The sequence below is a fragment of the Schistosoma haematobium genome, chromosome ZW (genome assembly GCF_000699445.3).
Source record: "Schistosoma haematobium chromosome ZW, whole genome shotgun sequence".
Taxonomy (NCBI): domain Eukaryota; kingdom Metazoa; phylum Platyhelminthes; class Trematoda; order Strigeidida; family Schistosomatidae; genus Schistosoma; species Schistosoma haematobium.
In genome coordinates, this window is record NC_067195.1 from 85,758,167 (window position 1) to 85,771,212 (window position 13,046).

The 13,046-nt window shown below is 39.1% G+C and overlaps 1 protein-coding gene across 2 annotated transcripts in view; it reads right to left on the minus strand.

Annotated features, from left to right (window-relative positions):
- Positions 1-13,046, minus strand: part of EVI5_1 (ecotropic viral integration site) — a 78,199-nt gene that overhangs the window by 58,745 nt on the left and 6,408 nt on the right. Inside the window, exons 2-5 of one of the 2 annotated variants that reach the window (XM_035731133.2) lie at positions 8,314-8,612; positions 8,168-8,274; positions 6,393-6,589; positions 5,149-5,334 (exon numbers count right to left, since the gene is read on the minus strand). In XM_035731133.2, the coding sequence (XP_035588556.1) occupies positions 5,149-5,334; positions 6,393-6,589; positions 8,168-8,274; positions 8,314-8,372 (549 nt within the window). In that variant the 5' untranslated portion in view covers positions 8,373-8,612. Of the gene's footprint in view, positions 1-2,135; positions 6,615-8,167; positions 8,275-8,313; positions 9,979-13,046 lie in introns of those variants that run through there. The other variant, XM_051212554.1, reaches the window with a different exon arrangement.

The following is a 13,046-nucleotide window of genomic DNA, read 5'->3' on the forward strand; positions in this document are numbered from 1 at the left end:
CATTAGTCCTTACACACTGAGGGTTTGAATTATATATAAATACCTAGTGAATGAGTTAATCATATATATCTGTGCATGAATGATAAGTTACTTAATACATGAAAAGTTAGATAAAAAAAGAATGCATTTTTGTCATTCTTCTCATTGAATTTGGACGAAAATGTAACATGAACAAAACATGGTTATATTGGAAACACCCCTGTCATGGGTAGAATCAAGAACTTTCAAATTCGGAGGAGACTTCTCGGACACGCATTGATGAAAAAGAATACTGTAATCTGAGGAAAAAGTTGTCCAGTGATTTCTAGTTTCCAACGGTTATGAACTACACTTTGTCAGTGACAAAATCTACCTCCAACTGATCTCTATAAAATACATAACCACAGACTGCTTTTGTCTAGCTTAATATATTTTATACTTGGAGTTCCTTCATTGGTATTTTTATAATTTGTTAGAAAGATACTTGGAAGTTCCAATGATCAGTTAACTTATCATATATCTACCTTAAATGCCAACGTTAAATTATAACAGCATTACTTGGCACATTGTGAATCTATTCAAATTTGCACGGTGGCTTAGTCAAATACGAAAATCATACATTAAATACATCAATTGTACAACTTCTTTGCGTTTTCCTCTACATACTCCATTATTCCTCTAATTCTGTTGTTATTTTGATTCCTCTCCGATCTCTATTCTTATCTATTTGATTTTCTGCTGCCAGGTATTCCACTTCCGATTGCAGCTACACACTACTTATGTCTATCAGCATAAGTAGCATACACCACAATAGTACAATCATTGATACGATTAAAAAATTTAAACGTTCCCCCTTGCTTATAGCACATGACTTTAAGATGTTAACTAAACAAAATTCGTAAATTATAGAAATTAAATATATGATAAGCCAACTATAAGAAAAGTTTCACTCAGGTGATTAATTTTTAATACCTATGTAACGTCTTGCAGTGGAACCTAAACCAGTCGGCATGAAGTATCAGAGAAGAGAATTCAGGATTATTCGTGAGGACAAGATACGGGACCTACTCAAAACTAATTGAATACACATCATTTATGATCATTATCCACCGTAAAATTGTATCCCCTGGTGTTACTATATTCGTTGAGCTTAACATCATAAAGTCAACGTAGTCGCATCAAACAATTACTTGTTTCATTCTTAACGAAGTAGAAGTACCAACATAATGGCCAGATAAAGTCTAATGTAACATACAAAGAATTTAGCCGAACGAATCTACCATTAATTAAACTGTAACAAATTCGTTTAGATGAAAATAGATGAGAAAATTTGTCTTAAGTAAAAAAATTTCCAGATGAATAGTTTAAAACAATGCGATCATGTAACAATATTGAAAAGAAGATAACATAAAAACTGAAGTAGAAGGAGAACATTAGACAAAATCGATAACATTCCGTAAGTATATTGTGTAAATTTAAGTGGGCTAAATATAAATGAAGCAAAACAAAACTCAGCCTCATTATTTTTAATTGGTTAATTACAGGTCAATTAAGTTTCCATGTAATGTGAAATTTAATAGCAACAATAGAATGGTAGCATATGTTTTTCAAGGACATAAATTGTATAATTACAATGGAATGAAATGAGAAAATAGTTGGTATATACATTGAAAAATAAAGGAAAGAGCAAACAGGAGTTGGAAGAATTATCTTTCATTTAACAGTGAATTAATAATTGGATGGAGGTAGTTGTCAAGATATCCTAAACCTAAATTTCATACTTGTTCTCACTCGTCAGACAGGGCGTACATGCAGTCTTGAGGGAATTTGCTGTCTTAGTTGGATTTGAAACCGTGTTCCATTCGTTGGACAGGACTGTTATCTGGGATTGTCTATTGAAGAGGGGTGTGCCTGAGTTTATTAACATCCTAAAGGCTCTATATAAAAACACCTCAGGTAGAGTGAGGGCATACAACCACCTCTCTCCATTGTTCCATTCAAGCAGTGAGGTTAGACAGGGTTGCCCAATCTCACCATTCCTCTTCAACTTTGCCATCGATGACATTCTGAAAACAGCTCTGATGAATGTAAGTAATGGTGGTGTGGATCTGTTGCCTGAAGAAGGACTTCTCGACCTTGAGTATGCGGATGATATTGTCTTACTGTGCGATAATGCCCAAGCCATGCAATCCGCACTTAATCAGTTGGTAATCAATGTCCGTAGGTATGGTATGTGCTTTGCACCTTCGAAATGCAAAGTACTTCTACAAGACTGGCAGGATTCCAATCCTGTACTCACCCTGGATGGTGAGCAGATAAAAGTAGTCGAGAAGTTCGTGTATCTAGGTAGCTGCATAAGTGCTGGTGGGGGTGTGAGTGATGAGATCAATGCACGAATAGTGAAAGCCAGAGCGACTTATGCCAATCTGGGCCACATTTGGCGCCTTCGTGATGTTAGTCTGGCTGTAAAAGGTCGGATCTACAACGCGTCGGTGAGAGCAGTTCTACTCTATACTTGTGAAACCTGAGCTCTCCAAGTTGAAGATGTTAGACGACTCTGTGTTCGATCATCGCTGTCTCCGAAGGATTGCTGACATTCAGTGGCAACACCATATTAGTAATGCAGAGGTTCGGTATCGTGTGTTCGGGCACAGAGATGATAATTCAATTGGTGTTACCATCTTGAAACACCGACTTCGGTGGCTTGGACATGTTCTACGAATGTCATCCCAGAGAATTCCACGTCGTGCATTATTTGCCGACTCTGGGACTGGTTGGAAGAAGCGGAGAGGTGGTCAGTGCATGACATGGTGTCGTGGTATGAAAGAAAGCTGCAAAGGACTGGCTTCTGTTGGTCCTTCACGACTCCCTGGTTGGGGTCTGAGAGATGGTGCTACCCAGTGGCTAGAGACGTTATCAGATATGGCTCAGAATAGAAGCCAGTGGCGATCCTGCTGTAACCTTCTTTTACTTTCTTCATAAAAAGTGGTTGTGTCTCCTTCACCTGAAAAATTTCTTGTGATTGTACCTTTCCGTTCCCTCATTATTACTATTATTATTGCCACACTACCTTACACTAATATGTTCGTCATTGTTCTTTTTTTCTCTTCGAATTCTCGTTGTTTTGTGTGGCGCATACATAATTGGTGCCCTCTTGTAATAATATTTATGTGTTCAAATAAATAATTGATTTTTGTTCCTATGTTTGTGCATAATTTTCCTGATTGGTTGATAAATTGGATCGATTTCTCCACCATCTCAAACGACTTCACAGTTGGGTGTCAACAAACAGTACGGGTGAAGTACATGTTATCTAGATGGGGAATTGTACTTCGCGGAGTGCTTTATGGTACAGTTTTGGGGACGGTGTTCTTACTCCTGTATGTAAATGACCTTTCTAGTCTCCTATCACCATCGGTTTATTTACATGCCAACGATGTCAAAACAATGGAGAGTGAAGGTAATAGTTTCCAGCTTCAAACTGAACTGGAGAAATTGTCTGAATGGTATACAATTTAGCAGTTGCCGATAAATGTTTCCAAGTGCATTATGATGCTTATTGGTCAGTAAGGTACGGATACAGACGCACAATGACCCAGAAGTTGTCGTTAGTCAAGATTCGAAAACTACTGGACATTGTTGTATTCAATGCGTTAATGTATAAATCTCCTAAGTCAAACTTATTATACGAAGCCTAATGATGTTACTAGTCAGAGATACAGCGCACTTTAATTGCTGAAAGTGAAGTATGTAAGTACATATCTAAAATATATTAGACAATTCCACAATATACCAACAAAATATTGAATTTAACGACGAAAATAACTCCTACATAAATAATGTGCAATGCTGAAATGGCTGAACCGGATGAAGGATGTAGTAGACGCCCAACTTTGAGATCAAAGGGCTGGATTCCGTAAGGATCGATCGTACACAGACCAAATTGAAACACTACGGATCATCGTCGAACAATCAGTTGAGTGGAACTTGTCACTAGACATCAACTTCACTGATTATGAAAAGGCATTTAACAGTGTAGATAGGACGTTATGGAGACTTCTTCGACACTACGGAGTTCCTGAGAAGATTGTTAATATTATCCGGAACTCATACGACGGACTACAGTGCAAGGTCGTGCATGGAGGACAGCTGACAGATGCACTCCTAGTAAGGACCGGAGTTAGACAAGGCTGTTTACTCTCTCCCTTCCTCTTTCTTCTGGTGGTCGACTGGATTATGAAGACCTCGACATCTGAGGGAAAACACGGAATACAATGGACGGCTCAGAACCGTTTAGATTATTTGGACTTCGCATATGACCTAGTCCTCCTATCGTATACACACTAACTAATGCAGATGAAGACAACTCGTGTAGCAGCAGCCTCTACATCAGTAGGCCTCAACATATACAAGGAGAAAACCATGGTCCTCAAGTGCAACACGGAGAACAGCAATCCAATCACTCTTGATGGCGAAACTCTGGAAGATGAAGAATCCTTCACATACCTGGGAAGCATCATCGATTAACAAGGGGGATCAGATGCAGACGTAAAGGCGAGGATCGGCAAATTAAGGGTCGCATTCCTACAATTGAACGAACATATGGAACTCAAAACAACTTTCAACTAATATCAAAGTGAGAATCTTCAATACGAACGTCAAGGCAGTTCTACTGTATGGAGCTGAAACTTGGAGAACTACAACAAACACCATCAAGAAGATACAAGTATTTATAAATAGCTGTCTACGCAAGATACTCAACATCCATTGGCCGGATACCATCAGCAACAGCCTTTTGTGGGAGAGAACAAACCAGCTTACAGCTGAAGAAGAAATTAGGAAAAGACGATGGCAATGGATAGGACATACATTACGCAAATAGTCAAACTGTATCACGAGACAAGCCCTAACTTGGAATCCTGAAGGGAAGCGGAAAAGAGGAAGGCCAAAGAACACATTGCGTCGGATAATAGAAGCAGATATGAACAGGATGAATAACAACTGGAGTTGAAAAGGATTGCTTAGGACAGAGTTGGATGGAGAATGTTGGTGAGCTGCCTATGCTCCTTGACGAGGAGTAACAGGCGTAAGTAAGTAAGTAATGCTGAAATGAAATAAATCACTTTCTTTTCAAACAAAGATATTTAAATTATAAGTGAAATAACTCACTTCATCTTTAAATAAATCATGTTTAGGAAATGTACGTGCAATATCACGTCGGATAGCTTTTTCAACCGGTGAATTTACTAACAAATAATTATGATAATGTTTTTTAACAGCTGAATCATAAGCTCCACAGTATAGTTGCCAAATTAATGGACGAAATTCATCAGGAACACCTTTTTTAATGAGATCCTAATAAAATAAATATTTTTTCAACACATTAACAATTTGATTAAAATTACGTAAACATGGATAACATATTAAAATATCATCTCAATAAGCGATAGACTTATTAAAATTTCAGGTTAGTTCACGTCGATGACTGATATCGTCATAATGAAGTATTTAAAAGGCGAAAGAGGATTAGGTAAATGTTTTCTTCGAGCTTAAAATATCTGAATAGCACACACTGGCGACAAGAGATCTGACAATCATGAGTTTAATCTTATATGGAATGAGAGTTATGAGTGAGCAAAAGTTGGAATCCTGAATGCAAAACGAAAAGAGGTAGACGAAACACGTTGCGCTGGGAATCAGAGGCAGACGTCAAAAGAGTAAATAGCACTTGGTAACAGCTGAGGAGAGCTCAGGACAAAGTTGGTCGGAGACCTATGCTCCACAGGTGTAAGTAAGTATATCCCCATTTTTTGACATTAGTACAGAAACGGTATTGTTGGACTGTGTTCCGTAATACAGTCACTAAATTTTATCACTCAACTTTAACCACAAGAACTACCGTAGAAACATCTGTTACAAACACCCAAGAAATGTCTGACGCTTCTATAACCTAAAATACGTGAATATTCATGTACATTTCCTGGCTAAATATCTGCGGAACTGACTGAGTTAACAGACAGAAACATTGTCTCAGTCAGCGACCATATCACGTTGAAGACAAGCTCACATTCAGTCACCGAAAGCATGATGACTAAGTGGTTAAGGCAACTGACTTCCAACAACCAAGTTTAAACCCTACTCCGTCTATCTCGGTTAGAGTGGTAACCGAGTCGTATCACTTTATACTTCAAAAAACAGTGTGACTGGGAGTTGAGTACATTAACCTATATTTGACTGATAAAATCTCAATAATGAATAATTTTAGGGGCACTTCTGACACAAAAATATCTAGTTGCTTTAAAACTATTCATTCAGAACAATTATAATGACTCATCACAACGCACTAAAGATGACGGTGAATAAGAATTTGAAAACATCTTTCTTAGGAAAAAATGTTGTTTCTAACAACCTACAGAAACATAGGATTTCTTTTTCGAACATTGATCCCAATTATTTATTACGTAGTCCCACTGTTCACGAATAGAACTGCTAATTGGTGCTCCAGCAGTCCAACCAATCATTAAAGGAATCGAGACTCCAGAAGTGTTACTCGATTTCGACGACCCATGTGTTGCATGACCATTAAGCTGCAGCGAAGATGTTCCATTGCCTAATATAAGTGGACAAAACAAATACTATAATTTAAGTCACACCGTTTATATAGAGTAAATCAGAAAATACTTTAACTCAGAAAGAAATTACAGATTTGTAGACTAAGTTGATGTCCTCTACCTCCTACAACTACATATACATATACTTATGCCGCAGACACTATTATACGATTGAACCTGTAGTAACCTCACTGAACTTCCCTTGATTTTTCCAATTAGGTGTTGCGTGTTAAGGAGCACCATCAAGATTACTAAAACTTGCCATTGTTGGTCTTTTGTATGTGATTGTGTCAGGTTTTCAAAACTCATGCTAGAATATCATATGTAATGGTAATATTCTAAGTGATGAAGGTTACCTAAAACTATTATATCTAGACAGCAACAATCAGTTCTAAAGTTGTGAATAACACACAATGTAACGGGAATAAAACGCTGGAAATTCCTTTACAGAATTTCACTGGACAGTATTGTCATTTATTTGTTTCTTTTCCCTATCTTGTATTTTAACCTTTATCCAGGTCTCGTTTTAACCACACTTTACATTCTTAAGTTTTCATTGTCGTGAACTTTATTTGATCTTAATTGAAGATTTACTTTTGATTGCTTAATTAACTGTTTCATTTTGCCGGACCATTGATAATAAGGTCGTGTTTGACTGAACTGAGGGTCACGGCGCGGTTCAGTGTGACTGTTAACCTTTGACTGCCAGCTTGGAAAGGTTACTGGAATCCTCGCAGATAGATATCTGATTCCATTTTTTTGAGAATATATTTACTGATTCTCAGGTATAGAACACCTATTTGTTGACTATTCCTTTTGTTGTTTAGGACGTTAGTTTATGTTAGAAAAAGTCTTCATTGTATAGCACAGGCTGCACCTTTTGATGCATTTTGTACTTTTGATGCAATGTGTTTTCTTCTTCAAATTAGAATCGCTAAAATTGAACACAGAATTTGTTTCGATATAATTTAATACGAATCACTCAAAAACGCTTCGTGCGCTTAACATAAGAACGTAGTTTGGACTAATCGAATAAACTTTGGTTTGCTAGTTCTGCGTTCAAACTGAATATTGGTATTTCGGTCATTACACATAGTGAAAAAGATGTTATAAAACCATAAAAACAATGAAGGTACATTATATTAAAACTTCTATGAATGATAGACATTTCGTATAATGACACTATTCTTTCTGTCAGGTTTAGTCCATTTTCTTGGCGGTTAATCTTCTGCTTTTGTAATATCCGTTGACAACGTAGTTTACATGGTGTCAAGGTTTTAAGTCGGTAACTATTTCGAATGAAGTTTCAAGATATTACTGGTTAAGTATGTGATTGGCTTAAATCTTAAAATATCGAAAATCTCGTTTGAATTATATGAAATGTCTTCAACATTTAAACTAGGACACTAAAACTTGGAATTTTAGGGAAACCATGAATTGTATATGAGAAATGCTGATGTAAACCTTTAAAGAGGAAGTGAAAGCCAGTTAACAATAGGGCAAATTTCAAACAAATGTGGTAGTTAAAAAATGATGTGAAATGGAATAAACACTAGATTCTTCAGTAACGCTCTTACTTCGTGTATCATCCTGCCCAGATCCAGTGGAAATGCTACTTGATAAAGAACCTTCTCGTCGACGAGTATGTAAAGATGGAACGACTTTAGCATCTGAAAAAAGAGCTCTGAGGACTTAGAAACAATTATTGATCTTAAACTAATACCGATTTTTTTCCTCAAGTTTGGCTAGAAGTTCCAGTTCAGATTGTCTTTTGCACTCCATTATATTATTGGAAATACCTGATCAACATCTGTAAAAGGTTCGATATATTTGTCGACAGAATTTCAGTCGGTAACTCCAGTGAAATAAAGAATAATAGTAACTTTGAGTATTTGTAGAAGAGATCTTTCAATTGTACAAGCGTCTCAAACTTTGATCACTGAACACGATTACAAGGAGTCAACGAAAAAAGAGTTAATTCTTCGATTCAGCCACTTGTCCATATCTTCGTGTCAAATTGTGCTTTATAAGAGAATAAAAAGAAGAACTCTGAGGATATTGAAAAAGTACACATAATTAGTTACATGGTAGAAATAAATGTTATAAACAAATTGTGTACGTTATGAGTGAAATCACAAGAAATACGTGACTGGCAGGAATGAAAAACTTAAGTGTGTTTAACTATTTTTTATCAAATGTTATTGTTAAATCCTAGTGAAGATTAAATCACGAGTAACGTCTGAGACTTATTAATGAACTAATATTATCTATATATTCTCATGGTATAAATATTCGGGAACTAGATTACGTATATCTATATTCCCCTTGTTATAAGCCATATTTTGACCTATAATTTATTATTGTACGATTCACGGTTCTTAAGCTATGTTCAGTTTACTAACTACTGCCTCCCACGTTCACAGCCACTTTTTGGCTTTATTGTGTACAAATGTTATTTCCTATTTTATGGTGCGTTGCGGTCTGTTTGGTTGATATATAAACCCAGTATGTCTGAAATAAATGACTCGATTCGATTCGCATAGTGGAAGCTGGTGTTCTGGACTCAAGTGGACGGGCTAGGCGGGCATAGGACCAATAAGGACGCTAGGCTGCTCATACCGGTCGAACGTCATTGGTTTGGCACAGTACTAAGATTGTATAAGTCGTATTTTGATTGGTGGATAAATCACGTGGTAAAAAGCCGGACATAAAGTCATAACAGTTATTTTTTGAGATGTAATTACACTTTATCAGGAAAAAACCATTGACTGTTGAAGCAAATGGTCATTTGTGGGAGTTATTACATAGTAACAAGTTTTCTGGGATTTGATGTCGTCAAGTAGAACTAATTGCAGCCACATTCTGTAAGTGTCGTTCAAATTCCCTTTGGCGGATAAAACTTACGATAACTGGTATTTATAAAAACTTTTGTAATATCAGAAAGTCAATAGTCAAGCACGTAGATACGGTTGAGAGGAGAATCAACTCCATGACCAGACCAAGATGTCTCCGAATTCAAATAAATTTCTGTCCCAAATATCCTCGTAGTTAATAGTTAATCAGATGTACCTTTCGAAAATCCTTATGTTATTTCTATGATAGAGGATGTGAACTGTTGCTTAAATGAGACTTATAAAGAACCAACTGTATATCGATTCTAGCTAGTAAGGTATGTATGAAAATGAATAGTGAAGAGCACTGGAAACTGCACTTTTTCATAGTGTACAACGAGAGAGAGGATTGGAAGTCGAGTACTCCGAGGAAAACCAGATATTTATTTTGGAAGACATATTAGATAAAAATCCGGACATTCGCTTTTCGTCCTCTCATTTTCGTAAACAACACCCCCACCACGAGAAGGCAATGAGTAGGACTTCCCTGGCAGAGGCTGTATACGCGTGGCCGTGTGAGAGTATTTCGAGAGGGAGAGCGGACTCTCCCCACTCTCGGCCGTACCAGGGCATTCAGGGGGCGAATGTCCGGCGCTTTAACCGGATTCCAAATCAATGGTGCACATAGGCTCCAGTATCCTGCGGGAACAAATGGCGTATGAACCAATCGTTGGTCACCGGCTACCATGGGACTGCATCTCCTTACGATGCTCCACTGCCTTGTGGGTTAGACCTTTAGGTCAAAGGCTCGGGGAGTGGCCCCCTAAGATAACCACCTGCTTCGGTTTGGCCACCCGGGCAGTATCACAGCCCACACACAAATTGATGAACTCTTTATGCCTATGGAAATTACCTTTCTCGCTTTGAAAAACAAACAATTGATTCAGATTATTATCATTACAATTATTATCATTATTAATACTATTATTATTGGTACTACTATTATTGTCATTATTATTATTATTATTATTATTATTATTATTATTATTATTATTATCATTATCATTATTTTCCACATTATTCACCCTCTTTTATACTTATACAGCGGCTCGTCTTTGGTGGAAATTCGACTGTACCTAAACGTTCTCGAGTCACTGTCCGGTTGAAAATTGTATGTTACCACCGAATACGAGGACTGAAGCAGTTTTTCTGAAACCACGTGCACCATTCAAACTGGCTGCCTTCAACGTTCGCACATTTATGCAGGTCGGACAACAGATAGGGCTAGCTATGTCTTTGGAAAGTCTTAATATTGATGTTTGTTGTCTATCCGAGACCCGTATTCAAGACTCTGGCGAAGTACTACAAATTCGATCTCCATCTGTCGCTTCGAAAAGCTTGTTTTACGTGCGCTTATCCGGGGACCCTGTGGCATCTTCGTCTGGTCTTGCTGGCGTTGGTGTCGCACTAAGCGCTAGAGCTGAGGCAGCACTAGTCGATTGGATCCCCATTAACAGTCGGTTATGTGCTGTTAGATTAGAAAATTCCATCAAAGTGAGAAGAAATCGATGTGAGAAACGATGTCTTTTCGTCATCTCCGCCTATGCCCCGACAGATTGCAGCCCGGATGCAATCAAGGATGAGTTTTACCACCAGTTATCAGTTCTTCTCCAGAAAGTGCGTTCGACAGATATTGTAGTACTAGCCGGAGACTTGAATGCCCAGGTCGGGCGTCTAGGCACAGAAGAGAGTCGTTTAGGTGGCCGACGGGGACTCGTTGGTCGCAGGTCAGATAACGGGGACCGTCTACTGCAACTGTGCATAGACCACAACCTGTTTCTGGCTAGCACTAACTTTCGGCACAGTCATCGCCGATGTGCCACCTGGCGTCCTCCCTCTGCATCTCAAGCCTGGACTCAGATTGATCACATCGCGATCAGCTACCGCTGGCGTGGTTGTGTACAAGACTGCCGCTCCTTTTGGAGTACCTATCTGGACTCTGACCATGCCTTGGTCTGCGCCAATCTTGCCTTACTTTTCAGTGGCCAACGAAGTGACCACCACCAAAAGATTGATGTTAGCAAGCTGGTTGCAACTTCTGTTGCAAGTAAGTATCGAACCGAGCTAGTCTCTAGGCTAGCTACCACTCCATCGAAAAGTATAGATGAGCATTGGTTGCAATTGCATGACGCCATGAAAATGGTGGGAACAGTCAGTTGTGGGTTTGCGAAACGTCCCGCTTTTAAGCACTGGGTTTCTCCAGGTTCCTTACAACTCATTGAAGCCCGTCGGTCTACTCCGGGTGACCGTGAGTTTGACCATAAACGAAGGATGTTACGTAATGAAATTGGGCAAAGCTTGCGTAAGGACCGAGAAGCCTGGTGGTCGATGCGTGCTAATGAGCTGGAAGCAGCAGCTGTATCTGGTAACTACCGGAAACTCTTCCAGCTCATCCGAGCCACTGGCAGCAAAAAGTCTGGTGTGAGCGAAACAATCTGCGAGGATGATGGGATGCCAATCACTAACATCCATCGACGTCTTGGACGGTGGGCAGAATTTTTCGAAGGGCAGTTCAACTGGCCTGCTGCTCCGGCAACATCGGTCAGACTGTTCTGCCCTCCATGACCGGTGACGACTGATCCACCAAATGAGGAGGAAGTCCGCAAGGAACTCCAACTCTTGAAGTGTTACAAATCACCTGGCCCAGATGACTTACCTCCGACTCTTTTTAAAGATGGTGGTGACTTTTTGACTAAGGAATTGACGACGTTGTTTACAAAGGTTTGGGAACTAGAGAGTGTACCAACGTCATGGAATGAGTCGATAGTTGTCCCTATCTTTAAAAAGGGTTCACGTCGTTCCTGTAACAACTATCGGGGGATAAGTTTACTTCCGATTGCGTCCAAGCTATTGGCTTCCATCATACTTCGTAGGTTGTTCAAAACCCGAGAAAGATTGACTCGCGAGGAGCAGGCTGGGTTTCGTTCTGGTCGAGGATGTATTGATCATATCTTCACCTTCCGCCAAATGTTAGAACACCGCCATACTTTTCAAAGGCCGACAATCGTAGTGTTTCTTGACATCAGGGCTGCCTTCGATTCGTTGGATAGGACTGTTCTCTGGGATTGTCTATTGAAGAAGGGTGTGCCTGAGAAGTTTATTAACATCCTAAAAGCCCTATATAAAAACACCTCAGGCAGAGTGAGGGCACACAACCACCTCTCTCCATTGTTCCATTCAAGCAGTGAGGTTAGACAGGGTTGCCCAATCTCACCATTCCTCTTCAACTTTGCCATCGATGACATTCTGAAAACAGCTCTGATGAATGTAAGTAATGGTGGTGTGGATCTGTTGCCTGGAGAAAGACTTCTCGACCTTGAGTATGCGGATGATATTGTCTTACTGTGCGATAATGCCCAAGCCATGCAATCCGCACTTAATCAGTTGGTAATCAATGTCCGTAGGTATGGTATGTGCTTTGCACCTTCGAAATGCAAAGTACTTCTACAAGACTGGCAGGATTCCAATCCTGTACTCACCCTGGATGGTGAGCAGATAAAAGTAGTCGAGAAGTTCGTGTATCTAGGTAGCTGCATAAGTGCTGGTGGGGGTGTGAGTGATGAGA